This window comes from Balaenoptera ricei, chromosome 1, assembly GCF_028023285.1.
Source record: "Balaenoptera ricei isolate mBalRic1 chromosome 1, mBalRic1.hap2, whole genome shotgun sequence".
Classification (NCBI taxonomy): Eukaryota; Metazoa; Chordata; class Mammalia; order Artiodactyla; family Balaenopteridae; genus Balaenoptera; species Balaenoptera ricei.
Window position 1 is genome coordinate 129,250,221 of NC_082639.1, and position 25,827 is coordinate 129,276,047.

A 25,827-nucleotide genomic window follows, 5' to 3' on the forward strand; every position below is an offset into this window, starting at 1 on the left:
TCTGTAGCATCTGAGTCTGAGCTGACTTCAGTACTTATATTTCAATGGTGTTAAAAAAGAACACATTAAAATAGCTTTAAATCAAGGGAGGAATGTGCTTCATTTCCACTTCGTACCAAGCAAGAAACATGAGGTTTTCCCCAAGTGGTACCCACAGAAGTCTACCCTGAAACTATAACGTGGAAAGATCTAAACTTGCAGAACATACCGAAGGACTCGCCACTTCCAAATAAAGAACTCCTAATGCACTTAATCTGATTTTCCATAAGTGAATTAATACACAACTTTTTAAGGATACAACTCTTAGACACTGTGAGGCACACTTCAATACCTTGAGTCCTGGAAAGTTAGCACCAGAGGCGTTCCTTTATATGTGTGCCACTAGATGGCGTGTCAGGCTAACTCACTCCCCTTCTCTGAGCAACTTGCTAGCTACCTCTACACCTCCTGCCATACTTGGTGAGTCATTTCAGGCCACTTGATGAGCATTCAGGAAATGCTTAATACCAATTCACCAGAAATGTAACTTACACCTAAATGGTGTGATGAGTATTATTAGGATGTCTCTACCAAGATTTTTTTCAGAGACTGAAATCAGCCTACTTCTTTATTTCTTGAATTGAATGTATATAAAAATATGACTTTTACATTAAGCAGACAGAAATCAGTAGGGTTAAAACGTAAAACAGTTGATTTTTCCCCACAACTGCCTAATTCTAATCCATCCTATGGGTCTACTCCTTCCTTGCTTCTTGAATGAAATCTAGATCCATAATTTCTTTGGTTACTCTTGAATAATACATGGCATTCTGTTCACTTTTAACTCGCCCAAATAGTCTTACTTCCATAATTAAAATAATAATTCTTTTATAATGATCAAACTGGACAATTTGTAAAGTTAAAGTTTCTTGCTCTCCCCTATTGTAGGCTCATTTTACTCTAGAAGCTTGCATTAGAGAGAAAGGCATGTACCTTCTAGATTTTCCCCACTAAGCACTTCCACTGCTTCTTCCCTCAATCACTTATTCTTCTTGGACCCTCCAGGGTTGCTGTGTATATGTATGTAGATGTGGAGTTATTATGGAGAGAATGAGGACAGGTAAGGAGCAAGAAAGGTCTTTCTTGACTGGCATCAATACAATATGACATTTTACCAAACATGAATTCACAGTCAAAAACTACAAAACATATAAGGAAACAAGAAACCATGAGTGAGAGTTAGCAGAAGTAACAAACTTCAAAATTAGACCCACAAAGACTGCAGATATTAGAATTATTGGGTATAAAGTATAAAATTAGTACATTTATATATTCAAAGAAATAAGAGGGAATTGTATACAACAGTAAGGAGCAAAACACTATCATCAATGACCATGCAGATTTGAAAAAGAACTAAATTGAATTTTTATAAATGAAAAATTTATAAAAATTTATTAATTGAAATTAAAACTCAAAGGAAGGAGATTAGGGGAAACTAAAGAGAAAAGTCGTGAAGTGGAAGATAAACTTGAAGGAATTACCCAGAAGAGACCACAGAAAGATAGAGATGAAAAATACAAAAGATAGACTTAAGCAATATGTAGAATAGAATGAAAAGGTCTAACATACATTCAATTGGAATTCTTAAAAGAGAGTTTAAAGAGGAGAAGAAATATTTGACATGTTAATAGCTGAGAGTTTTCCATAATTAATGAAAAATCCACAGATTCAGGAAGCACAACAAATCCCAATGTGAATAAGTAAAAAGAAATCCACAACTGGTCACATGTTGATTAAGCAAAAAAAAAAAAAAAAAAAAAAACTAGAAAAAAGAAGAAAATCCTAAAGATAGCCAGAGAGACAAGACAGATTACTTGTAAAGGAATGATAATTAGATTGGTAACTGGCTTCTCAAAAGCAACAACAAAAGCAGAAGGGAGTGGAATAATATCTTCAGTGTGCCAAGAGAAAATAACTATTGATTTAAAATTGTATACTCAGTAAAATTATCTTTCAAGAACAAGAATGAAGTAAAGATTTTGTTTGAGACAAATACAAACTGACAGAGTATCCTACCAATAGACCATCACTAAAGAAAACTTCCTTCGGATAGAATGGAGACGTTTTCAAAAGCAGATCTGAAATGCAGGAAGAAAAGATGTGTAGAAAAAACATGCAGGTGATTCTAAACAAACACTTTATAAGTCAAACACCGTATTTTATAAAAGCTGAAAAGCAAGATAGAATTAAAGCAATGGATAAAATAGCAGAAAGTTCAGAGGAGGTAATCAGAGTTACACTGTTTTAGTGTCTAACTTTAAATTAAATCTACATGTGAACATTTTAAAGTTAACCATTAAAAGAAGAAAATTGAGTCCAGATGCTTCAAGCAAGGACAAATTTTCCATTCAGCCAGAACCCTAAAGTCTGGAACTCCCTTGAGAGGGCCTGGCCAAGAAGAGAGGATTAATTGTTCTCTGGGGGTACTTATCACTTCCTTTGCTAACAAAAGTTTTAAGTTGCCTTCTCTAAATTATGATGGTGTGGAATTTTTCAAATCTCTTCAGAACTTAAAATGTCTTCCCACAAATAGTTTCCTTCCTCCCTTCCCCAAGTGCCATTTCTAGCAGGCAAATGCTTGGACCCTTCTTGAAAATGAGCTAAGAACCATCCCATTGTCCAATCATCTTTCCTACTCCTCAACTCCTGAGTGTCAGACAGTCTATGGAGAGTGGCCACAGAATGTATCCGGGCCGTAGCTTATTAAAATCTATAAAAACATACATTACACTCTGTCAGTACTTGCCTCTAGTCCCACAGTATTCATTCCCCATTACAGTACTTAAAACAACCTGAGGAGGTCATGTACTGTATGATATTTTTTTCCCCTGCTGAGGTCATTTAATGTCAGATCATGATTAAACATAGTTGTGCTAAATCATGAGTTCTTCATAACCAATGTAGGTGAAAATGCTTTATTTAGTTTAAACGTTACAGACAAATTCACTTTGTATGTTTGACACTGAAGAAAAGTCATGGGCAACAGTGATACAAGTATTTAAGTTTTGATACCACAGACAAGACACAAAAATAACTGGGCAGGTGACTCGCATGAAGCAGCTTTCTGACCTTTCTTTGTCCTGTTGTTCCTTCTATTCCCTTTTCCTTTATTCCCACAAGGAAAATTCTCATTGGACAGTGCCCAATACCTTTGTTAATAGAGTGGCTTTTCTGAAAGCCAAGGTAAGAGGCAAGTTTTTATCTCTTCTAGCCTCCCTAGAAGAAATGAGCCAGACGACATGGACCTGTATCCAGCCTCACCAAGAAACCCTAACATAACTTCCCTCTCAGAGCAGTATTTGAGGACCAGCGCTTAGGAGGATGAAGCAGCCACAGGGCCTGTCTCCACAGATCACCCTGGTGATGCCATGAGTAAGCGTTGCATCCGGGACTCTTCTCCCCAGATGCTGGGCTGATTCCACTCCACGGGTATTATAGGAATTGGAAGGAACCCTTGACAGACGGTCAGAAGGCCTGGCTCTATGATTTAAAAAATTACTTGACTATAGGCAAATCACTTAGCCTTTTTCAGCCTCCGTTTTACACTGTTTGATGGGACCACCACGTCCACCCTGCCTCTATCACAGGGGTCTCTGTGAGGATCAAATGAGATAATGCATGTGAAAGTGGTCTGTAAACAGTAATACACCAGAAAAATAATACAAACTTTATTCTTACTACCCTCAGGCAGTGCTAAAGCTCAGGCTGCTGCTTAAAGCAGCTCCACACTATCCTTGCTTCTCTGTGTTGTTAAAAGCCCCTTACTTGGAGCTTCACTGAGCGGCTTCCCGGGTGAAGAGAGGAAGGATACTGGCGGGAAAAAACTAGGCACTTTTTTTTCTATAAGTACCTGGCCCCTATTTTGGTGACTCTGGATCTGTACATCTTATAAATCAATTTCATACCCTTGTAAGATTGTGGCAGCATTTAAATCTGATGTTGGAAGGATATATAACATAGATTTTATTGTTCTTGCCCATCCCACTTTGGGTCTAAAGGCGGAAGTAGGTGTTGACCAGCCAGGCTGACGAGTTGAATGCTTCAAAAAGTGATTTATTTTTGCCAGTTCCCCAATGGTCTCTTTTCTTTCTATTCAGGATCTAAGGTTTGCTCAGAATGACATCAAGGGAATGAGAAAACTACCTGTAATTCTTGTTCTCAGATCTGAGATTGTCACAACAGGATCTCTATTCTAGGACTGGAAACAACTGGAACAGCCTGCTGGGGCGTGCTCCGAGCGCTCCTTTCTCTCTGCCTCACACCGTTCTCCTACCCCTGGACCCTGGCCAGCCAATCACCAGCATCGGAGCCAGACTGCCGGGGGGTTCGCCACTGCCAGCCCCAAGGGAGAACGAGCGACCTCACCAGGACATTTGAAGAAAAAATGTCGAAGCCTGAGGAAGGCTCACGACCAAGTGTTTTGGGGCACATGATGAGGTATGATCTAGCGTAAGATTTCCCAAATACATGTGATCATAGGACTCTCCTGAAATATGTGTTAAAAGTACAAATCCTAGCCCCAGACCCACCCCGTCAATCTCCCAGGCAGGGCCCAACAACACATTCTCAACAGCAATCAAGTAATTCATATGGTTCGGCAATCTGGGAAAACACTGATCCAACAGGAAAGACCCAATTAGGGTTTTGACTTCACTAATGGCAGCGATGGCTTATCTCTCCATCTATCGAGAAAAGAGGGAGTGAGTTACAACACTATCTGTGACCTTAGCCTCTCGCAAAGGCTGCCTAAGGTCTCATCAGATTACCTACAGGAAGTCTTTGAGACTATTTAGAAATATTTACAGATGTGGCTAGGTCTTTTCAGCGTGGAGAGCCGTGGGCTAGAAGGGCAGCCACTTCTCATGCCCAGTTTGCGCAGTCCCGTGCCAGGTGCAGAGCATGGAGATGAGGCCGATCATCTCTGCAGGACATTCTCTGCATTAGTGGAGGTGGACAGCAACACTCACGGCTGCAGAAGTGAACCCCTGGAGAGCTCCCCCGTGAGCACGAGGTCCAGCAAATGCCCCCAGCTTCCTCGTAAGTCTCTGCATGGCCTAGAGAAGTTCATCTATGCCACCTGCATCCATGCCCCCTCATCCAACACGTCCTGACTCAGCTGTGACTCACAGGCAAACACTCTCACGCGTCATCCCACCGGGGCCTCTGCCTTTCAACCCTCCCCATCCTAACTCACCTCTTCCAGCTCAGACTTTTTAATATTGGCTTTTCAGATCACTGAGCCTATCTTTAAATAGGATGGATGGACAAACACACACAACACAAATATCAGAATATACCCATTTAAATTAAAAACCTTTAATTCTCTGGGTTTGTTGTAATTTATCCATAGCAATATTTCATATTATATGCATAAAATCTCCCAGTTCTTTCTTGGGCATGTCTTATTCCCCCTATTCAATGGCAGGGTCCCCGTGGATGGAGACCAAGTCTTACACAAGTCTTATCTTGTACCCCCAGTAACACCTAGGAAGGAAGCTCACATGTATAAGCACTTCCTATGCAGGACAGACTACTTAGGGGAGAAGAAACAGAAGGATGTGTTGAGAAAAGCTGGGGTGCCGAGGATGGCCAGCTTTGCCTTTACTTGTCCAGTCAACCTTATCTCCTGTCCACATACCCAGAAATGACTGTTTTCTCTCTCGACTGGAGGCCTGGAGGTCCGAGTGATTTATGCAGCCCTTCGGAGGACAACCTGGTCCCATCTCCCCAGGTTATTTCAGTAGCCTGTTATCATCTTTGTATTTTTTATTGTCTGTCTGTAGTTCTGTTGTTTGGGGACTGCAGGTTTCCAATTTTAATAATTCTTTCCCATGGCTCCCTTCAACCTTCACCAAAATCATACATGCCCCTGACTAATAAAAGCAGTATTTTTGGTCTCTGCAGCTGGTGCTATGGGGCTCTTTGGTGGTGAATAGCCTGACACAGTGCTCAGTATAATGAGATAATAGCTACTGCAGCTACCCAAGATTCTCTAAAATTGCCTGAGCAAGTTGAAATCCAAAGCTGGTGACTAAGAAACGATGTTTTAATCATCTTTACCATCGGAATCGGGGCCCAAAAAGACAGACTAGACCTAAAGCTTTCAGAGGCCAGGGACACCAGCAAGTCTAAAACTCAGCACCAGGGTTATGGCTTGTGTCTTCCAGCCCTTGGAAGTGCCAGCACTGGGCTGAACTGTTCTCCTGGTTCCGCTCACACAGGCCAAGGCCACTGTGAAGTCCTTTGGCAGGCCAGTTCTCCCCCAGGCAATGATATCAACTCATCCTTCTGACCCTCACCTAGCCACTTCTTTATTTCATTGCACACATAGGACCGGTTTGGAAATGCCATGAATTAAATGGATACCAGAGGGATGGTACTCTGAGAAAAGGGCCTAGCTCCAGCCAGACGGTTCTGGAGAGACCAAGGAGATGCTGAAGAAGAAGCCTTTTTCAGAGGTTGTCCATGGATCCATAGATAGAGGATGGACCACTGCTGGGAGCAGAGGGATAGCGCCAAGCATCATTGTCCCCCAGTATCTGACCCAACCATGTATCCCACCATAACAGTGTGGGATGAAAAGCTGTGACAAAAGTCTGTCAAAGAAAGTGGAGACTGAGAGATCCCTAAGGTTAGATGGAGTCAGGGTTTTAGGGCTAAACATTCAGACAAGAAGAAAAAGCCAGTTTTTCCTTGAAGAGAAATGAACATTTAAAGAGTGCACCAACTTCTCATGCCTTGAGTAGGAATCAGCAATTTGGGCTGGGCTCAGGTAGGCAGTTCTTCTGTTGGTCTTGGCTGGGCTCCCTCATGTGTTTGCAATCAGTTGAGAGTTGATAGGCTGCCAGTTAGGGTGATGGGGGTAACTGGGCCCCTTTCTCTCGTCATGCAGCATGCTAGCCCAGGCTCATTCACCTGGTGGTGACTGCAAGTTTCCCAAGAGCAGCAAGAGAGGACAAGCCCCATGCACAAGAACTTGTCAAGTCTCTGCTTGTGTCACATCTGTTATTGGGCCACTGGCCAAATCAAATCACATGGCTGGTCCCAGATTCAAGGGGTTGAGAAACAGACTGCACCTCTTGATGAGAAGGGAAGAGTGGCCATTTTTCACACTCTATACAAATTACAAAATCCAGAATGATCTAGCTTTAGGATTTAGGCAAAATCTATCATTTAGACAAGGGTGGGAGTAGGAAGTGCTCCTTCCTGAGAAAGTAATACCTCTCATCTCCCAAGAGCATCTAGAGTGGCAGCCTGGTGAGGCCCAGGGATGCCTGTCCCACACTCAGGTGTCCTGGAATGATGAAGCTGGGATGGCAGGAACAATTCATGGTAAATGAAGTATAAAACACACAGAAGATCCAGTGGAGTCTGCGGGGGAAATGGCCCATATTCAAATTATAATGAGACAATATATTCTTTTCTTCTTAGATTCCTTCTCATTCTTCTCTATTTTGCATTACTGTCTTCTCCTCTTTTGCTCCCTCTTCTCTTTCATGTGTATATTTTAATCATTTATCAAAAGGCACCTGATGACAACCTAATCAGAGTGCAGACGGAGGCAGGGCTCTGCGTGTGGCACCAACCTGTGGAGAGTCCAGGAGAAGGGAGGACAGGGAGAGCCCTTGATGTCCAAGACTCAGACGTCGCTGTGCCAAAAGAGAAAAAGCAGTTTATGTTCTCAGGATGGAAGAAGAAATACCACTTCGACAGCTCTTGCTTTGTTCCAGCCACTCAAGAACTGTCATTCAGAACAGTACACTGAAGTCATTTCTGTGACTGTCCCACAGGTCACTGTCACTGAGCTCACCACAGGCCTGATTTCAGTGTAACAACAGTCATTGACTAGTGACTGGGAGGTAATGGGGCTACAAGGTATATTTTGTCTGAAGCTATCTTCCGCTGTCAGTGAATCCCTTCTAATAGTAGTAATCAATTCTGTCTCTAAGCACAGCACAGGAGGTATAGAAAAGCAGACTGTCGGCATAGGCATTATCTGGAAGTTAGCAGTCCACAGCTAATTCCCTTTCAGAATTGGAAAAGGAATCCTGGTTTGGCTAAGGAAGGAGATTGGGCAGGATGAACTCTGTGGGTGAGAAACTCCATGTGTGGGAATGTGCTCACACGTAGTTGTTTTCTTGATGAGCTTCTCAAACTAGTTAGATGGGCACTGAGGTTTGGAATCAGCCTCCCTTAAAGGCTGCCCCCCATCCCTTGCCAAAGCAAAGATCAGCAAATCTTCCAAGGTGGTGGCCAGAGAAGGTCCCGGGCCTGCTGCTTCTTGGATTTGTGTCTTGTTCCCGTTTTCTGCTTCTGATTTCTAGTCATCCAGAGAGTTGTCTTGAAAACAAACATCAGACCACAAGGGACATCCTGGTTGGAAAGTCACTCTGGGGGAAGAGCAGGAAGAGCCTGATTAAAGAAACCCAACACAACACAACAGATGGTTCCCTGGGCAGAGTCCACACCTGTTCAGAGCCTGGCACACCCTGACTTTTAGGGCATTTCATTAGGCTTGTGACTACTGTCCCTAAGCCTTAACTGGTGCTGAAGCCAACATACATCTCATGAAACTTAGTCCCATGGCCACAGAATAACTTCTCACTCCTTTAAGGATAACTACAATGTATACAGTTCCACAACAGTTAGTGCAGATGGTGTACCATAAACCTGGTATCACCTGAAAGTTCCTTCCCTACTCACAGTACTTTGGTCATCACAGTTTTTGTTTTGGAGGGGTTAATAATCATGCCAGAACCTTTTTCTGTTCCTGTTCTCTCCCCATACTACACACTAAAGAAAATGTCTAGCTTGGAATCATGAAAAACAAAATGGCGGGAGAGGCAGGGTAACTGAGGAGGGGGCAGAAGCATCTGGGCTTGGAGAGTGGCCTCTGGAGTACAAAGGCACCTTGGAAACCCACATCTGTGATTGTCCCCCAACAACCTCTGAGGTCACATTTGGGGGCTGAGGGATGGAACGGGCTGCTCTTGGCATTTAGAAAGAAAACAAAATCTAAATAAGGCCACTTACACAAGAGACAATTAGCTGGGCAGGGACTGAAAGACTTCCTTCACATATACAGGGCATAGGATAGTTTACACTCAATAAAACGTCAAAGGAAAAAAGAAGTGAGCTGTCCTTCATGAACACCGATGGCTACTAACCTCGGGAATGTGGACTCTTTGGGGCATTTGATGCAAGTTAGAAACCCTCACCCTAAAGGGGGTAAGGGATGGGGAGGAAGACACATATAAGCATGCATAGAGCATAGATCGTCTGCACGCAGACCTCAGAAGCCCACCTAAAGGCCTGTGGTAGTAATGACCCCTAGAATCCCTGATGCTAAATGCTTCTTAAAGCTCGTCATTAATGCTCTCGAATACTCTACACCTATGCACCTGCTACTTCTGCCTTTTTTCAGTGCTCCAGGGGCCCACACTCACTTACTTCACCTGGTCCTGGATAGAGGGAAGCGGGGGACAAAGCAGCCTGGCACCTGCGTTCCCCAAGCAGGAGGACCCGCTGCCTCCACCTGGGCCCCACTCAGCGTCTGGGGCAGGGCCCTCCTTCTCAGCTCTCCCTCCTCCCCAGCCCCGCGGCTCCTGGACAGCGATCGTGCCCGCTGGCTCCCCGCCCGACCCGTGGAGGCTGCCTGGGCCTCACCGTCTTCTTGGCGGGTTCCTTCTTCCTCCTCTTCTCCGAGTTGCTGTGGTAGGGCAGGTCACGGCCGCGGTAGGACGGGCCCCGGCTGAGCTCGAGCTCGCTGTAGGGAGGCAGCGCGTCGTCGGGCGCGTCCTCCTCTTCGCCCTGCGGCGTTCCCTCCTTGTAGGTGGACTGCGGCGACCAGGCGTAGTAGGAGGCGCTGCGCGGGCCGAGCTGCGCGCTCAGCTTGGACGGCGTCTCGAGGCTGCCGCCGCGGCTGGCGCCCTCGGGCAGCGCCTGCCGCTCCACCCCAGCGCCCCGGAACGAGTGGTCGTACTTGGGCGCGGCGCCCGGCGTGCGGCTCACCAGGCGGGGCAGGTGTGCGTCGTCGGGCGGCCGCCGGCGCGGGGGGCTGTAGGACCAGCCGCGGTCCGCGTCGGTCAGGGGCTCCCGGCTGCGGCTCCGCTGCCCGTAGTACTCCTCCAGCGAGCCGTCCTGGTAGAAGCCCCCGTGCGCCCGCGCCTCTGAGCGCTCGAAGCGGCTCCCGCCCCGGGCCTCGTGGTTGTTGCCGTCCGCCCTGCGGGACCGCGGGCCGTAGGAGTCAGCGAAGGCCGCCAGCTCGTCCATGGAGACGGCCGGTACCCCGGTGGCGAAGTTCTTCCGCGACAGCATCTCGGATTTGGAGCGCTGCTGGCTGCGGGCAGAGGAGGCGCTGGTCAGTCCAGGTAAGCCGTGCGCGAGGCAGGGAGCTTGAGCGGGGATCTAAGGGCCCCTGTCGTATCTGGGGCCTCTGTCAGGAGACCGAGGTCCGAACCACGGCTCCGCTCCTGGCTGGATGAATCACCTCGGGCATCTCTCACGCCTCAGAATCAACAAACAACAAGCTCAAGGCGGCCATGCCCATCTCGAGTGTTAGTGTTAAGGATCAAGATGGGGTTGTGTGGGTAAAAATACTTTGTGATCTACACGGTGCTGAAACACACGTTGGGCCTTCTTTTGGCCATTATGACGTGACCTCTGGTTGACAGCCTCCTGACTCACTCCTCACACCCTCAAAGCCAGCGTGGGTGATGTGGGCCTGCAGTACACACAGCGGTGGCCCACAGAGTCCCTGTAATATTTGGTGACAAACAGAGGACTTTTCCTTCCTCAGAGGCGAGGGCAAGTTACCTCTTGGGGTGGCAGGCAAGAGGGAGCCTGCAGTTGGTACTTTGAGAGAAAAGCAATATCTACTGCCCTTCAAGATACAGGATAGGTGAGTGGGGAAGGTGCTATCCGGAGGGCACTGGCTACACAAAACTGGACAGACAACTTGTCCGCCCCACATTCATTGGCCATGTCACCCAGGGTAAGTTCCTTAGCGTTTGTAAGTTTCAGTTTCCCCAACCTAAAATGGGGACATTAATAGTACCTCCCTTTTAGAATTATGAGACTCAAATGCAACAGTATAACATGTTTGGCATTTGACCTTTCACAAAACAAATGATCAAAAATGATGGAGGGGGTGCTTCCCTGGCGGCGCAGTGGTTGAAAATCTGCCTGCCAATGCAGGGGACACGGGTTGGAGCCCTGGTCTGGGAAGATCCCACATGCCGCGGAGCAACTAGACCCGTGAGCCACAGCTACTGAGCCTGCGCGTCTGGAGCCTGTGCTCCGCAACAAGCGAGGCCGCGACAGTGAGAGGCCCGCGCCCGGCGATGAAGAGTGGCCCCTGCTTGCCGCAACTAGAGAAAGCCCTCGGACAGAAACGAAGGCCCAACACAGCCAAAAAGAAGGAAAGAAAGAAGCTTTCATTAAAAAAAAAAAAAAAAAATGGTGGAGGTGATGGGTGGGGTTTTTTAGAGGTTATAGGATAAAACATGAGAAGAGCAGAGAAATGTTAACAAGGTTCATTAAGGGGTCTAGAGTACCCTCTTCAAAGAGCCTTGAGTGATTACTTCTGCACATGGTGTCCCAAGTGTTCCCTTGCTTAATACATGTGGGAAAGGGATGTTCAACAGCCCACAGAGAGATGTGGCAGGATAACCTAGAAGGGCAGACAGAGATGCTGTTGGATCACAGCAGCCTCCGATGCACCCTGCCTCCCGGCTCCTGTCCCCGCACGCCCAGCACCAGCGTCGCCCTGCCACGGCCGTCTTCACCTGTGCCTGAAGCTCTCCAGATCCTCTTTGTTATACTCCATGGCCGAGGGCCCCCGGCTTGCCCCGCTGCTGCCTCGAATGACGCCTGACCAGTAGTCAGGATTGCTCTCCAAGTCCCCGGACACAGGGAACTGTTTGCTTCGCATCTGATGGTAAGACTGGCGGAAACTGCTGTCTTCCTCATGCAGGGAGCTGAGTTCCGAGATGGTGTTGTTATCTGCAGGGACAAAAAACCAGGCATGACACAGCTTCCTACCCATAGAACAGAATGGGAACCCGGTTAACGGCTGAGACTAGTGGCTTTGGGAAACTCCCACCCGAGGGCCTCAATCCTGTCCAGGGTGGGTTGTAGACCTGAACTAGTGGTATTTGTGTTCTTAGCTCAGCAGGAACTGGCTCCAGCTAGAAGCCCACTTGCCTACAGAGAGGCAGGCTTCCTACATGCTGTGTTCTTGGAATAGGAAAACAATTGTTATTGTTCCAACTAAGGCAGGCTTCCCGGAACTTGGGCTCTCTACAGCTGGTGTCCTCCTAGTACATCAGCATCCTTGCTCAAATGTTTTTCTTCTTGTTGTTTAATTCGGTGATGAGCCATGATGATCCCCGGCACGAGGCAAAAGGGGCAAAAAGAGAGAGAAGCCACAGACCACAGGACCTTCCCTACTGTTGGCTGAGTCCCAAGATGGGGCCTTCAGTGTCAGTACTACACCCCCGCTTTAGAGGCACCCCATTCCAGCCTCCTGCAGTTGTGCCCTCCCCACAGAGCGAGTCCACAGGGCCAAGGGGATGTACACACCTAGTGGCCATCCACCCCCCTTCTGGATGTTCATCCAGGAACCTGGACTATCTTCCCCAAACAATACCAAGTCCATTTCCAGGGCCTGAGTAGACCTCTTCCACTCCCCAAAGAGTATGGGGGCCATGGGTGGCCAGGACAGCTGTTTGGAGGTGCGGGAAGAAAAGGGGGAGGTTGGGCTGCACTTAGGGCTTCTGGGCCTCCGCTTATACTCTGGTCCTAGCCCAGAAATCTAAAGAGGGAAGGGATGGTCACAGCCTTCTCATTTCCTAGGGTGGCCTAAGTAGCTTTTCACAAAAGCACTTGTGAATAAGGACCAGAGTCACGGTCTGGAAAGAAAAAAAAAGAAAAAAGAAACTATTTATTTATAAAACTTTGAAATGGGTTGAATTTCACATTACTTAAAAACTAAATCTAGCGAATCTATTTGTAATGTAACTGAATCCATTTGTTTTCTAAAAATCCTTTGAACTTCAAACTGTTATCAAAATCAACATTTATGAGGTGTAGGGCCTGGCTGCCGAGCCAGAGGTAAACCGAGATCAGGTGTGGGAAGCACAGATGTGTGTCTCAGTGTCCCCTCTGCCTCGTCTCCTCCCCATCCCCAACGGTCCTTAGAGGAGCAGAGAATTTTTGCTGGTTCCCACCCATGAAGGGAAGGGAGGGTCTCCCCCCCACAGCATAAACACAGCCTCCTTGTCCTGTTTTACCAGGACACAAGGCTGACCAGGAATGCCGTTCAGTTTGGTCATGTGATCAGCTGGTTTTGAATTATAATCTAATTATAAGCCTTTTCTGCCCCGTAAGGAGAATGGACTAGTTCGTGCCTATTTTAAAGGAAAACAACTCAGATCCTATTGATTAATCAAATCTAGAACCTTTCTTTTCTCATGATCCCAGCGAACTCCAATCTCCCGGGAACCATACAGAAGAGAACTTGAAAATGCACCAAGTGTGCTTATTGAAAAATGACATTATTTATTCAGACCTTTCCTTAAACTTCGGGGAATAATGGACAGTTTTCATTTCTCCAGATAGTAAGGGCTAGCTCTGTTTCACCATTCGTACGATGGATAGCCCAGGCTGTCTGCTGCTCTAAAATTTCTGCCACAGTGAACATGAACATGAACATTCCCCACTTCACAGACACCTAATAATGGAACTCTAGAGCAGGATAGGCAAACTTTTTCTGTAAAGGGCCGGATAGTAAATATCGTAGGCTTTGCAAGCCATACTGTCACAACTATTCAACTCTGCCGTTGCAACATGAAAGGAGTCATAAGTAATACAGAAGTGGATTGGCACGGCTGTGTTCCAAGAAAATTTACTTGCAAAAACAGGAGGTGGAACATATGTGCCCTGGGAGCTGTAGTTTGCCGATTCCAGACTGAAATATCCTAAGAGCAACCCCCTATTTACAAGGGGCAGGCAATTGAGGATCACACTGGCTGGGAAAGTCATGGGCCTGACCCTGAAACTCCCATTTCTTACAGAATCTGTTACTGCCTTGCCGCACCTGAAACGATGAGACTCATTTTATGATGAGATCTTCAAGAGTGTCCTATGTCCATGATCCACCCCAGGGTTTCCTTTGCTCTTCAGGAATAGAACCTCTCAAACTAAAGAGAACTAGATTCCTACTTCATGTCTCTGCAGTTACGGTAATGTCAACCTGCAGGTTCAGGAGCTCTGGGCTCCAGTTCTGGCCCCGACACTGAGCACGGGCACTGGTTACTTTCCCTCTCTGCCTCCCTTGCCTCTTCCGTAAAATGAGGGAGGTAGATTCAACAGCCTCAGTCTCTTCCAGCTCCAACATCCTAAAGTCCTATGAGTTAGAAGGCTGTGGTCTTCGACTAGAAACTGCCGCTGCAGCTATGGCACCGTCCACAGTTGGCTCCAAAGTTTCTAGTTTAACAAAAGGGCACAGGACGGGAATCCGAAGAGCTGGGTTCTAGTCCTGATGCTATCACTTCAACCCTCTCGGCTTCTGTTTCCTCATCTGTCGACCCAGACCACCCCTTGGACTCTAAGATTCCTTGGTCATTACGTTATGGCCAGCCAGCCCTTGGAGACCACTTTAATCCAGGCAGACAGGAGACATCACCTAAACTGGGATCCACCCTTTATTTTCAACCTCCGTTTTTCACTTTTTCTCTGAGCTGTGTGTGTGAGATTCACAGATTTCCTCCGTGGGCTCTTTCTCCTTGATCTCTGACTATCTCTGTCTCTGTCCCCGTACAGGGATCCATGACAACACTGTTACAACTAGCTTGTCAAGTGCAGTGACATCTGCATTCCTGACATTCCAATCTGGAGATGGTCTTTTTATAACCAGTGTGGTGGGCGGAGGCAGCAATGGATGCAACTCAGACAGGATGAAATTAGAATTGCAAACTGGGAGGGATATGTTGTCTTAAATCTGAATAAAGCTCCTCTAGTCTGGGACTGTTTCCCCAACAATGCCATCAAGTCTCTCGTTGATTCCAAGGCGAGGAGGGTTCAAAGAGAGAAACGTAATGACCTCACTCCCAGGCCTGCCAGCACCCTCTGATAATTAGCCTGTCCGTGTCAGACCTGCCCTGTGCTGCCTCTCATGATAGATGGTAATTTGGAATCCAAATCAAGAATCAGCTGTGTCAGCTGCAAAGTCTCCAAGGGCTGTGGGTGAGTTAAGGGTTGGGGCCCTGACACCTACAGACTCAGTAATTAAAACGTTCTTTTGACAAGAGGGGCAGTCTCTTTTCTTGCCCCTCAGCCTCTGCTGCTGTGCATCTAAAAGGAAAGTAGGCCTCTTTTTTACGAGATTTCTTTGGCAGACTTGCTCTTTCACTTTCACTGATACGGCAAGTCGGGCAGCTGGACTGTCGTTCAATGCTAGGGCCTTTCATGTTGGAAAAAACTGATACTCAAGCTTCCACATCCTAAGTCCTTATTTTGAATATATTTTAAAGGGAGTAGTAGGGAAAGGCTGTTTTAATAAAATATTTCCAACCCCAGGATTGCACGGCCCCAGCAGTACTGACTGCCCCATGGAGAGACACAACAGGAACCAAGATGGTACATGATTGCTCTATTCTTTTTTTTAATTCTATTATGGTTTATTACAGGATGTTGAATATAGTTCCCTGTGATTGCTCTATTCTTCATGCCAGAATCCCTTTTTTCTTTCCTCTATGTACTCAAAGCTACTTTCTTTAGGGTGGTATCACCAGCAACCCCTACTAGTTCTGACCCTGAAAGCTCAGGCCTGCCCACATATGGTCACCCCCAAATCCCCTTTAGCACGATGCACAGATCACATAAAACTAACAGATGCTCACATCTGCCTCTCATCCTTCTGGCTGGATCAAACTGAGCCAGCTCCTTCTCGACATAGTATAGGACCTTCATGGAGTCTCTCTCTTTGTCAGCTTGGATCCGGTAACCTTTGCGAACTGTTGAGAAATAGACAAGAAGGTGAGGTGAAAATAATCAGGAGAAGGCAGCTTCCATTTATTTTACTAAGTAGAAAACATGGGTCCCACTAATAACAACTCTTCTTGAAATCACCCAGAAATAGTAACCTGTAGTTCTATATATGGAACCATACGCGAGATCCCCTTTATCAGATCGTTCCATTAGAATGGAGGATCGGCAGGTCAACATCAAAATTCTATTACAGTATATTTTTAGTCATTTGTTAACCTCTGCTTCCTACCTCCTGACCTCTTATAGCTCTACTTAAAGCTCATCTTCTCAAAGTTTGGGGGAGTACACTCACACTAGAAAAAGACCACTTTCTAGACTAGGGCCGCAGATCACCCTACAGTCTGAGGATCATAACTTCACCTGGTGGAAGCACATGTAGCTTTAAAACAGATACCCAAACGTCAGGGACCTTGACACAGGTGGCCTAAAAGCCTCTAGTTGCTTGGGAGATTGTGCAAAAATTCCATAACTAGGTGATGCATGAGAGCTAATAATAGATTATAGGCTTTATACACATTAGTGCAAAATAAAATGCAAAATACATGGATTACTAATTATGGTTCCAGTATTATTTCTTTAGTATTTTCCTCTTAGGAAAGGGACTACCATGTTTTTGACATGATGAATTCAACCTGCTGCTATGTGGTTACAGGCAGGTGTTATTTTCAGGGCTTAATAAAAAACAAAACTAAAGCATGAGAGATAATACCATCTCCTACATTCCCATCACTCATATTGTCAGGGACAAAGGCTGTTGAAGCCCCATGTCACTTAAGCATCAGTCGAGTCCAATACCAGCCCCAAGGGTGATCAGACACACGGGCAGGTCCAATCTTCACAGATAAGAGAAAGAGAAAACAAGAAAGAGTGAAAGGAATGGGATGGGGACAGAACAATAAGGGTAATAGACAACACTTAATTGGGCACTGAAATGTGCTAGGTACCGTGCTAAATGCTCTACATGGACATTGATTCCTCACAACTACATAAGGAAGTTAACTGTTAGTAGCCGCATTTCATGGTTGAGGACACTTTGGTTCAGAGAGGTTTCATAACTTGCTCAGGAATAAGTGGTAGTTCTGGGACTGGAACCATGTAGTCTGACTGAAGCCCAACCACACTGGGCATCTTGCCTTTCTGGAGTCTAGGAGCAGAGACAGTATGGAGAGATAGGAGAGGAAGACAAAAAGGAAGAGCCCAGAGTAGAAAATGCTCTTCGGTGTGCCATAGGCAGTGTCATCTGAGGCACGGTCCTACCTTACAGCCTACCTTATCAGGACTGCACAGTGGGATGGAAGCAAATGACCCACCTCCAATATTCTCTGTTCCCAGAGTAGGGCAAATACCATAAAGAAACCATATGACTGCATGCACCTCTAGAGAAAATCCTGCTTTCTGCACTCTGGTCATGTTACCCTGGCTGTGGACAGAGCCCCCCACACAAGCATGTACATGGAAGATTAAAATATCATCTTCCACAGACTCTAATCACAGCCCTGGCACTGAAGTCTGGGAAGACGCCCACACATCCATTTGCAGGTGCACTGGTTTTCTATATGAGAACAGGATGGGCAGTCCACATTCAGCTCCAATTGTGGAATTACTTAAAAAAAAAAATTAATCTCAGCACACGCTTTTTAGTACACCTTCTCCTGGAGGTTAGATCCATAATCCCTACGCAGAAGCAATTATTAGCAGAAATGATTTTATTTAGCAAGCTACACACTCTTCCATCTCTGCAGAGGTGTTTACATAGTACAGACAGTTCACTTAAAATGCAATTATCCCACAGAACTGCTATGTCTGTTCTGAGGCAGTTATGTCTGATGGATGAAACACAGGGCTGGGACATGGGGAACTGGGCATCTTGTAGGCATACCGCTAGATTTACTGAGGGACCTCAAATAAGTGGTGATCTATCCAGGACTCAGTTTTCATGTCTGTAAGATACAGCTAATACTTTCAACCTTTTAAATAATCTCATAGGGAAAAGACAAATATATAAACCAAAAAGAAAAAGAAAAAAGAAAGGAGACAACAAAGACCAAATCAGTGGAGCCCTTTGAGTTCTCTGTAATTATTAGGGGCAGCTCAAATGACACCTCATCCAAAAGGCTTTCTTTTTCTCTAGCTAGAAAAAGTTCTCTCCCTTCTCTCTCTATCCGACTCCTAACTTACAAATCATTTACTTTGAACTTCCATCATGGCCCTTAATATATTCTCATTGGTTTCAAATGATTTGTATAAATGTCTAATCTTCCCAAAGATTCTTGAGGGAAAAGAATGCTTATCATTCTAGCTCAGTGTAAAGCCCAGGATGGTGCTCTATACATAGTATGCACTTAAATGTTTGCTTGAGCTGAATTGGTGCCAGCCTGGGGCTGGGGGTAGGGTTAATGCTTTCTTTAGAAAGAGTATTTTCAGTAGTTTCCCTGTCTAGATTGTAAACTTCCTGAGGTCAAGGACCAGTTCTGTTTATCTCTGCATCCTGAGCACCTAGCATAGAACCTGACACATTGCAGACACTCAAAACACATGTGTTTGTATGAATGAATGAATGAAAATCAGGAATAAAAACTATATCACAAAGAATTACAAAGTAAGGCAGAAAAGGCCATGTGATGGGTTTGTTGGAGAATTTTCACCAGGAAGGGGAAGGCTTGAATGGTAGCTTGAGGGAGCAGCAAGGTTTAGGTAAGTTTTCTTATTTTATTGATGATTATTTTTTAGTAAAGAAAATGAGCATGTTTACAGGCATTAGGGAAGGGTCTACTCTACCTGCAGCTGTGGCTTTATCTAGGTGTTCTTAATATGTGAAGCACTGTATAGCAAACATTCAGTAATACTGAGATAAAGGGGGGAAGAGTATTGCTGTAGGGAACAATGTACCAGCTGTCCCCTGGCAATGAGAGATGGCGGCCATCCTGAGCAACAGCTGGAAACTGCTCCCTTATCTGCAACTTGGACCGGCGCTTAGATTGCTTTCTGTGTCATTATAACAAATTGCACTCCTCATTATGAGACAGATTTGATCATGTATGCATAGGCTATCATGCCCCTGAAAAGTTACAGTAACTATTCACAGCCTCAAATGACAATGGCAGCTTCGCCTTTCAGTACTGGCATTATAAAGAGACACCACTGTACTACTTTCAGCTTTGATTTCTCAGTCACACCAGCTCATGACTTCAGAAATCTTAATCCCTCTACTTTGTCAAAAAGGACAGAGGCAGAGTATTGATGTCTAGACTTTAGAGGCATCATCGGTTTGGTTTCAGTAGCTAAAAAGCTAGGCACTTCTCCCTTTAAGAGGTGTTGGTTTTCCTTTTTTAATTGAAAGCTGTATATTAGATGGGTGGCACACTATAACTAATTCTCTCATCGTGGTAGCACCTGGCTCTGTGTCACGTATCTGCTCAGGAGCACAGAAAACCGTTCTTGATCCCTCCAAGCAGATGAGACTTTTCCTTCTCTGAGCTGGCATTAGAGAACAGTCTTATCATATGCTCCTTTCTATTTTTCACTCATTTTATTTCCATTCACAAGCCCCCAGAAACCACTCTGCTGGACTGTAAACTCGAGAGAAAATTGGTATGCATTCATTAAATTTTTCTTGATTTGAAAATAAATAGAATGGTGTCAGGCCGATTTTTATCTGTAATTTGTCTGAAGATCAGAGAACTCTCTGATGTGTGGCAATATTTTAATAAGAAATGTCCTACATTATTGGCCAAAGACCAGCATTTTTTGGAAAATGACTTTTTTCCTGGTGATATTTCAGTTTAGGGTCGATGGATGATTTATTTCCCTTTTGAAGTTCAGTCTGGTCCAAGTCCTTTGGTTGGTGTGGATTTTCATACTTCAGCTCCTCTAATTTATTAGCCTTGCCAACTTTGATTTTTACTGGAGAGGGACTATTGGGATATTCATTTTGATGCCAAACTATAATTTCAAAAATTCTTACTGGTAAAAGATTTGAGGTGATACTTCTAACCCAATTAAGGCTCAACTATTTTTCAGCTAATTTCCCCTTTAAAGCCAAATCCAATTTGTAAAACTTGCAAAAGAAGTCGGTAAGGCAGATATCCATGGATATAGCCTTGTTCTTCCTGTCCTATCTTAATAAGCTAAGGAAGGCTGTTTATGGATAATGGAACAGCTGCCAGATTCCACCCCCAGGGTGACAGCAGCTCAGTTGTGGGAGAAGTGATGCTTAAAATTTGCATATTCTCTGTATACATACAGTAGGCATATATATAGACACACATCCTTATTAGTTTGAAAAATGACATTTCAGAACCCTACTTGCCTATTCAATTCTTTTGCAAGAAGGATGAGTGGAGACCAGGTAGATGTGAAAATAAAATGGATTCAAGGGAAAAGATAATTGCATTAATCAAGGTGGGAGATGATGGTGGCAACGACTAGGATAGTTGAGTAGAGATGGACCAATTCAATGTTCTTTTGAGGTCCAATCTGAAGGACTTGGTGACCAGCTGGATGAGAGAAGTAAGGGAGAGGAAGAGATAAGGATCAAGTCCCTGCTTCTGGTTTGGGCTACTAAGTAGATAACGGTGCCATCCACTGAAAATAAGAAATGTAGGAGTTGGTTTGAGGTTGAGAAACAGCAGATTAATTCCATTTCCTAGATAGAGGTTGAGCTGGAAATGCCTGTAATACATTAAGGTGGATATGTCCAGAAGGCAGGTGGATATATGGGACTGAGGAACAGGAGAGAGGATGGAGATAAAGACTGGCAGCCATCAGCATATAGATGATGACTGAGGCCATGGACTAGACGAGATTTCCCAGGCACAGGACCTTGCACAAACAGGAACACCAACATCTGGGGGATGTGCACAGAAAGAACAGCCAGCATACAGTGAAAACGGTAGGAAAAACTACAAAGTACAGTGTTGAGGAGGGCAAAGAAATATGAGTGTGTTGTCAGGGGTGGCAAGTGCTTTTGAGAAGTCAAGGGGGCAAGCTTTGAGAAGCATCCATTAGAGTTAGCAATAAGGCGATCTTGGCAAGAGCTGGTCTTTGGAGTGGTGAAAGCAATAGCAAGACAGAAGTTAGTTGAGGAGAGGAAATGGAGACATTAAAGATTCAAAACTCTATCAGGGAGTTTGGCTGTGAAGAGGATAAAGTGGATAGGGAAGTAGCATCAGAGGAATGTAGGGTTTTTGCAAATTGTTGTATTTTAATGGGAGAGATACGAGTGTGTTTTGAATGCTGATAGGAAGGAGTCGCTAAAGAAGGAAAGGCTGGAGACGTGAGGTGGGAATGGGGTGGGGTATGGAGATTCAGTAGAGAGAGAACCTTGACAAAGCTGATGGGGATGGCTTCAGAGCAGGACAGGAGGAGACAGTCATCTTTTTTTGTAACAGAGGTAACAAACAAACATAGCAGGTAGCTGCTATGAAGAATGGGAGAAGGAATCAGCGTGCCTCTTATCTCTTGCCCATTCGGTAACTAACTGGCTATACTATACATAGCTCATCAAAGATGCCTTTTCAACTACACAGAGTGTTCAAAAGAGTATTGTGTACAAATGTAATCTGAAAAATTACTGTTGCTAGATGATTACCCTAAAATTGAAGTAGCATAAAAATAAAAAATAGGCTAAATTTACATCTTTATAAATCAGCATTTCTTAACACTTCTAACATTCTTTAAAGAACAATCTACATGGAACAGTGGCTTAAACCATTTTTCTTAAAGGAGAAATAGCCAAATGCCATCAGTACTTCTGGCCATGGGACCATGAGTACAGAAATGTGCCCAGTGAGGATCATGAGGAACTCACTCCTGACTCAATGAGCCAGAAAATGATCACATGAGCCAGACTAGCTTGGCCAACACTGGTTGTGCATTCTCCCCTTTTCCCCTGCTAACAGAATCCTGACTTTGTTCATTTCCAAGGTGAATAGGTGTTTTGGCCTAAGAGATGAGTCTTGGTTGGTCCAAGCCAATCTGGTTTAAGAATGGAGACAGGACACAATTCTTGCCAATAAAACTACATGGAGAAGTCTGCTGGAAGGGGAAGAGGCTTCTGGAAAAGTTTTCCTCACTCTTGAGAAAAGGAGCACAAGGAAGGAGCATAACTTTTCCATCTCTGCATGCATTTAGTATCTGGGACTGTGGCAGTCATCATGGAATCTGGAGGGGAGTCAGCCCGGGAGGACAGAGGATGCACTCAGGATGCCAGAACAAAAGATGGAAAGAACTAGGTCCTTCAGTGATGCCACCTGAACTGTTCCATTAACCAACCCCAGAACCACCTTACCTTGGAATTTCCTGCTATGTGAAATAATATTTTTTTTTTCTATTCTTTAAGCCACTTCTAATTGCAGTTGGTTAGTATGGCAGGATGGAGCCAAAATGACTGAACTGCATGCAAAAGCAGGAACTGGAAACAGGTTGAAAACAGGAGAGAAGAAGTATTTGCCATTCTATGAATAAGAGTCATTTTATTATGAGAATCCATTCAATAAAAAGTAAGAGAGAAAGGGTTCTGATGGGAAGGAAGGAGACAGAAGATTGGGGGCAAAAGGCAAGCTGCAAACAGAGCATGAGACAAGTCCTATTAATGCCTCTTTTGCCCACTCCATCCTTCGGGGAAATGGACTGTATTGTCTTTATCTCTCTAATACCCTGTGTGTCCTTGATCATTAACTTTTACTTCTCAGTCTGTGACTCATTCCCAATCTCAGACGTCAGAATTCTGCTAATAGTTCCTGAGAGAGAAAAAACACAAATACCAATTACTCACTGAGGATATCCAGTCCTTCCAGGGTGGAGCATTGACAGTTCATTAAATGGACTAGACATTCGTCCTTGCTCCCCACTGAAGGCCATCCAGATACCTCCAGGGGAGAAATGTCTGTTTCATCAACCCTAGTGGCTCATTCACACCTAGGGATTTAAAAATCACCTCCTAAACATACTACATACACAGTTCTAACCTTTACTACTCTGTAGTCCTGTTCAGATGCCTCCAGGAAAGCTACATTTTAATGCCTCTATACTCCTCTACCCCTGCCTATAACCTCGAATTCATCATGCCCTCAGTGGGGCTAATCTTCATCCAAATAAACTCTCCTTACCAGTTATCTCATTTCTGTCTAGGATATGCACCACTAGACAACTGGGCTCATTTTGAAGCCTCCTAACATCTAACTGCTTGCTGTTTCAAAGCATCTCTCAGATTCATCCACTCATTTCAATGCCCGTTGTCTCCATCATAATCCAGACACTCACATGTCCCACTTCAATCACACTTCACCTCAAGGTCTCTGATTCTACTCTCGCCTACTTACCACTCGCTTTGTCAACACATCACCTCTCCACTCAGGAACCTGCCTGCAGTGGCTCTCATCTACTATGGCATCAAGCCCCAGCTCTTCCGGGAGGGGTTTCAAGGACCTCCCTAATCTGGCTCCACCATATTCTTCCACTGTCTTCCAGTCAGACAGACAAGCTAGACACTGTCAAATACACACACTGTGTTCTCTTAGCTCTGGGCTTCCACCCTGCTGGCCTGTGTGTGTCTCTGCTTTCCTAATCCTTCTCATTCCTCTAGGCCCAGCTCTAATCTCCCCTCTTCCCTGAAGACTTTGTAACCATCCCAGCTCTTTCTCCTTTGAACTCCCAGTACCATATGCTTTAGCATCTAATTGTCCCACTAAAGGTCCATTTTCTTTCCCTGGCTGGGCCACACTGCTTGTTAGACAAACCTTGTCCTACACTTCTGAGTGTTCCTCATAGTACCTGGTAGAGTCCTGAGCGCCAGGTAGGGAAGAGATAACTATTTATTAATTGAATGCTCAACATGCAAGGGGTACACCTTGCCTCTTTTTCTTATAATTTTAGTTATTGAGGAGCCTGGGAAGAAAGCAAGGGGCAGCTATGTCCTGCAGCCCTTGGAAAGCCTGGCATGCATTCCAGGAGATATCTGATACAGCTGGCAGGCTCCCATTCCCAGAATGGAGATAATCATTGTCCAAAGAAGCGTCACCGAACTGATGGTTCTCATCAGCAAGGAACCAGAGTGGAAGCCGGACAGGAGCATGGGGCAGGGCAGTCGGGAACTAGATTTACCACTGTGGCTTCCTCCAGTGGAGTCACTTGGTGCCAGGGGAGGTGGATGCGGCTTGTCCATCAGCACGCCAGATGCGGGGGCTCCTCCCAAGGGGACAGAGGGGATGGAGTAAGGGCCGGGGACACCGGAGACAGAGGGAGGGTACCCGGCCTTTGCTGCTTTCCCTGCTTCATACACTGTGGAGGGAGATGAAGAGCAAGAGAGATTACATCATCCCACCCTCCACAACCCTCACACCAAAAATTCCTGAGGGTGTGCTTGAGGGAGCTCCTGGATGTATGCACGGGCGCAGGCGTGTGTGTGTGTGTGTGTGTGTGTGTGTGTGTGTGTGTTCGTGTTCTACTAGTCCTGAATTGATTCATTGGAACCCCTCTCCCCCACTCTCTTGGACTCCTCCAGCGATGACATAAGGAATTACAGTGTTTAGTAGTACCTGGCAACTGCGTAATTAAGCAGTGCTGGGAGCTGTCACAGCAGCCTCCCCTGTGACAGCAGCAGCCCACTCTGAGCCACGTTGCTGCAGGCTGCCTCAGCCCCTCTGGAGGAGGCCTAGCACTGGGGCTGCCCAGGGCTGCTTCCAGGAGGCTCCTAACCTCTTCTAGAGAGGCAAAGCCAGCTATGTGCTGACACACGGCCCCGCTCTGTGAGCCCAAAAGCAGAGCAAACACTCTGACTCCTCGCGCGGAAACTGCTGTGTTCCTAAGGATACGAAAGATACACATGGTGTCTCTCCTGCAAGACGTTTATGGCAGGGTGCCAAACTTACTGCCTATATGGGCTTGGCCAGGGAGGTAAAATTGTGAATCCCCAAAGGAGGACTAGTTCCTTTGTGGACCATTTTGTCATAGGAGTAAATACAACTCATCTGTGTCTGGATGGGACCCAAAGGCTGTGGTTTGCACACGCTGTTGGTAAACAAGAGGAGTTCTCTGCACGCACAAGGCATGACCAGAGAAGGTTTCCTCTAGTTTGGATGCCCGAGGAGAGGGCAAAAGCCTTACCCCGCAACCTCACCATCCTGAACCTGCCCTTCTTTTCAGCAATAGTGTCAGTGAGGATACCAAATGCAGGGGTGATAGGTGTAAATCAGAAGCATGGAGAGGTGCCTGTAGGTGAGAAGGCAAACAAGAATGGTCATCTCAGGAAGCCGGGGGCTCCCAGCAGAGGAGAGTCTGGAACGATCGCTTTTGGGGTGGAGAAGGCGCTCAGGGCACATAACTGTCTGATGGAAAGGTGACGTTTCTTTTGGTCACTCTGCGTCTCCACGCTCATCACTTTACTCACAGGCCTGCGGGCAGCAGCAGGAATCTGGGCAACAGGGGCAGCGGATGTAGCAACAGCAGCTGTGAGGGCAGCACTGGCACCAGCAGATCCCCACCAGGACGAAGAAGAGGAAGACTCCCAGGATCACCAGGCCAACAAACACCCACTCTGGAAGGACGCACAGAGAAACCCACACTCGAGGCGGCACCCTCTCATCAGTGTCTCCCTGGGAGACGAGTGAGTGGGAGGGACCTGGGGGAAGACAGTATCTCGTAACAGGGCACAGAGCCCCCAAACTACGGAGGAACTCTGAGAGTGAGAGGTGCAGACCCTCCCAGGGCTGGGGCGTGGAGAGCAAGGAAGGTTACCGG

General features: G+C 45.8%; 1 protein-coding gene across 4 annotated transcripts in view; it reads right to left on the minus strand.

Moving 5' to 3' along the window:
• Positions 1 to 5,339: 5,339 nt before the first annotated feature.
• ILDR2 (immunoglobulin like domain containing receptor 2) overlaps positions 5,340 to 25,827 on the minus strand; it is a 58,182-nt gene continuing 37,694 nt past the window's right edge. For 2 of the 4 annotated variants that reach the window (XM_059935470.1, XM_059935460.1), the window contains 6 exons: positions 25,478 to 25,624; positions 24,193 to 24,369; positions 15,942 to 16,055; positions 11,826 to 12,042; positions 9,706 to 10,378; positions 5,340 to 8,429 (listed from right to left, as the gene is read on the minus strand). In XM_059935470.1, the coding sequence (XP_059791453.1) occupies positions 8,394 to 8,429; positions 9,706 to 10,378; positions 11,826 to 12,042; positions 15,942 to 16,055; positions 24,193 to 24,369; positions 25,478 to 25,624 (1,364 nt within the window). In that variant the 3' untranslated portion in view covers positions 5,340 to 8,393. The remainder of the gene's footprint in view (positions 8,430 to 9,705; positions 10,379 to 11,825; positions 12,043 to 15,941; positions 16,056 to 24,192; positions 24,370 to 25,477; positions 25,625 to 25,827) is intronic. The other 2 variants (XM_059935479.1, XM_059935490.1) reach the window with 2 other exon arrangements.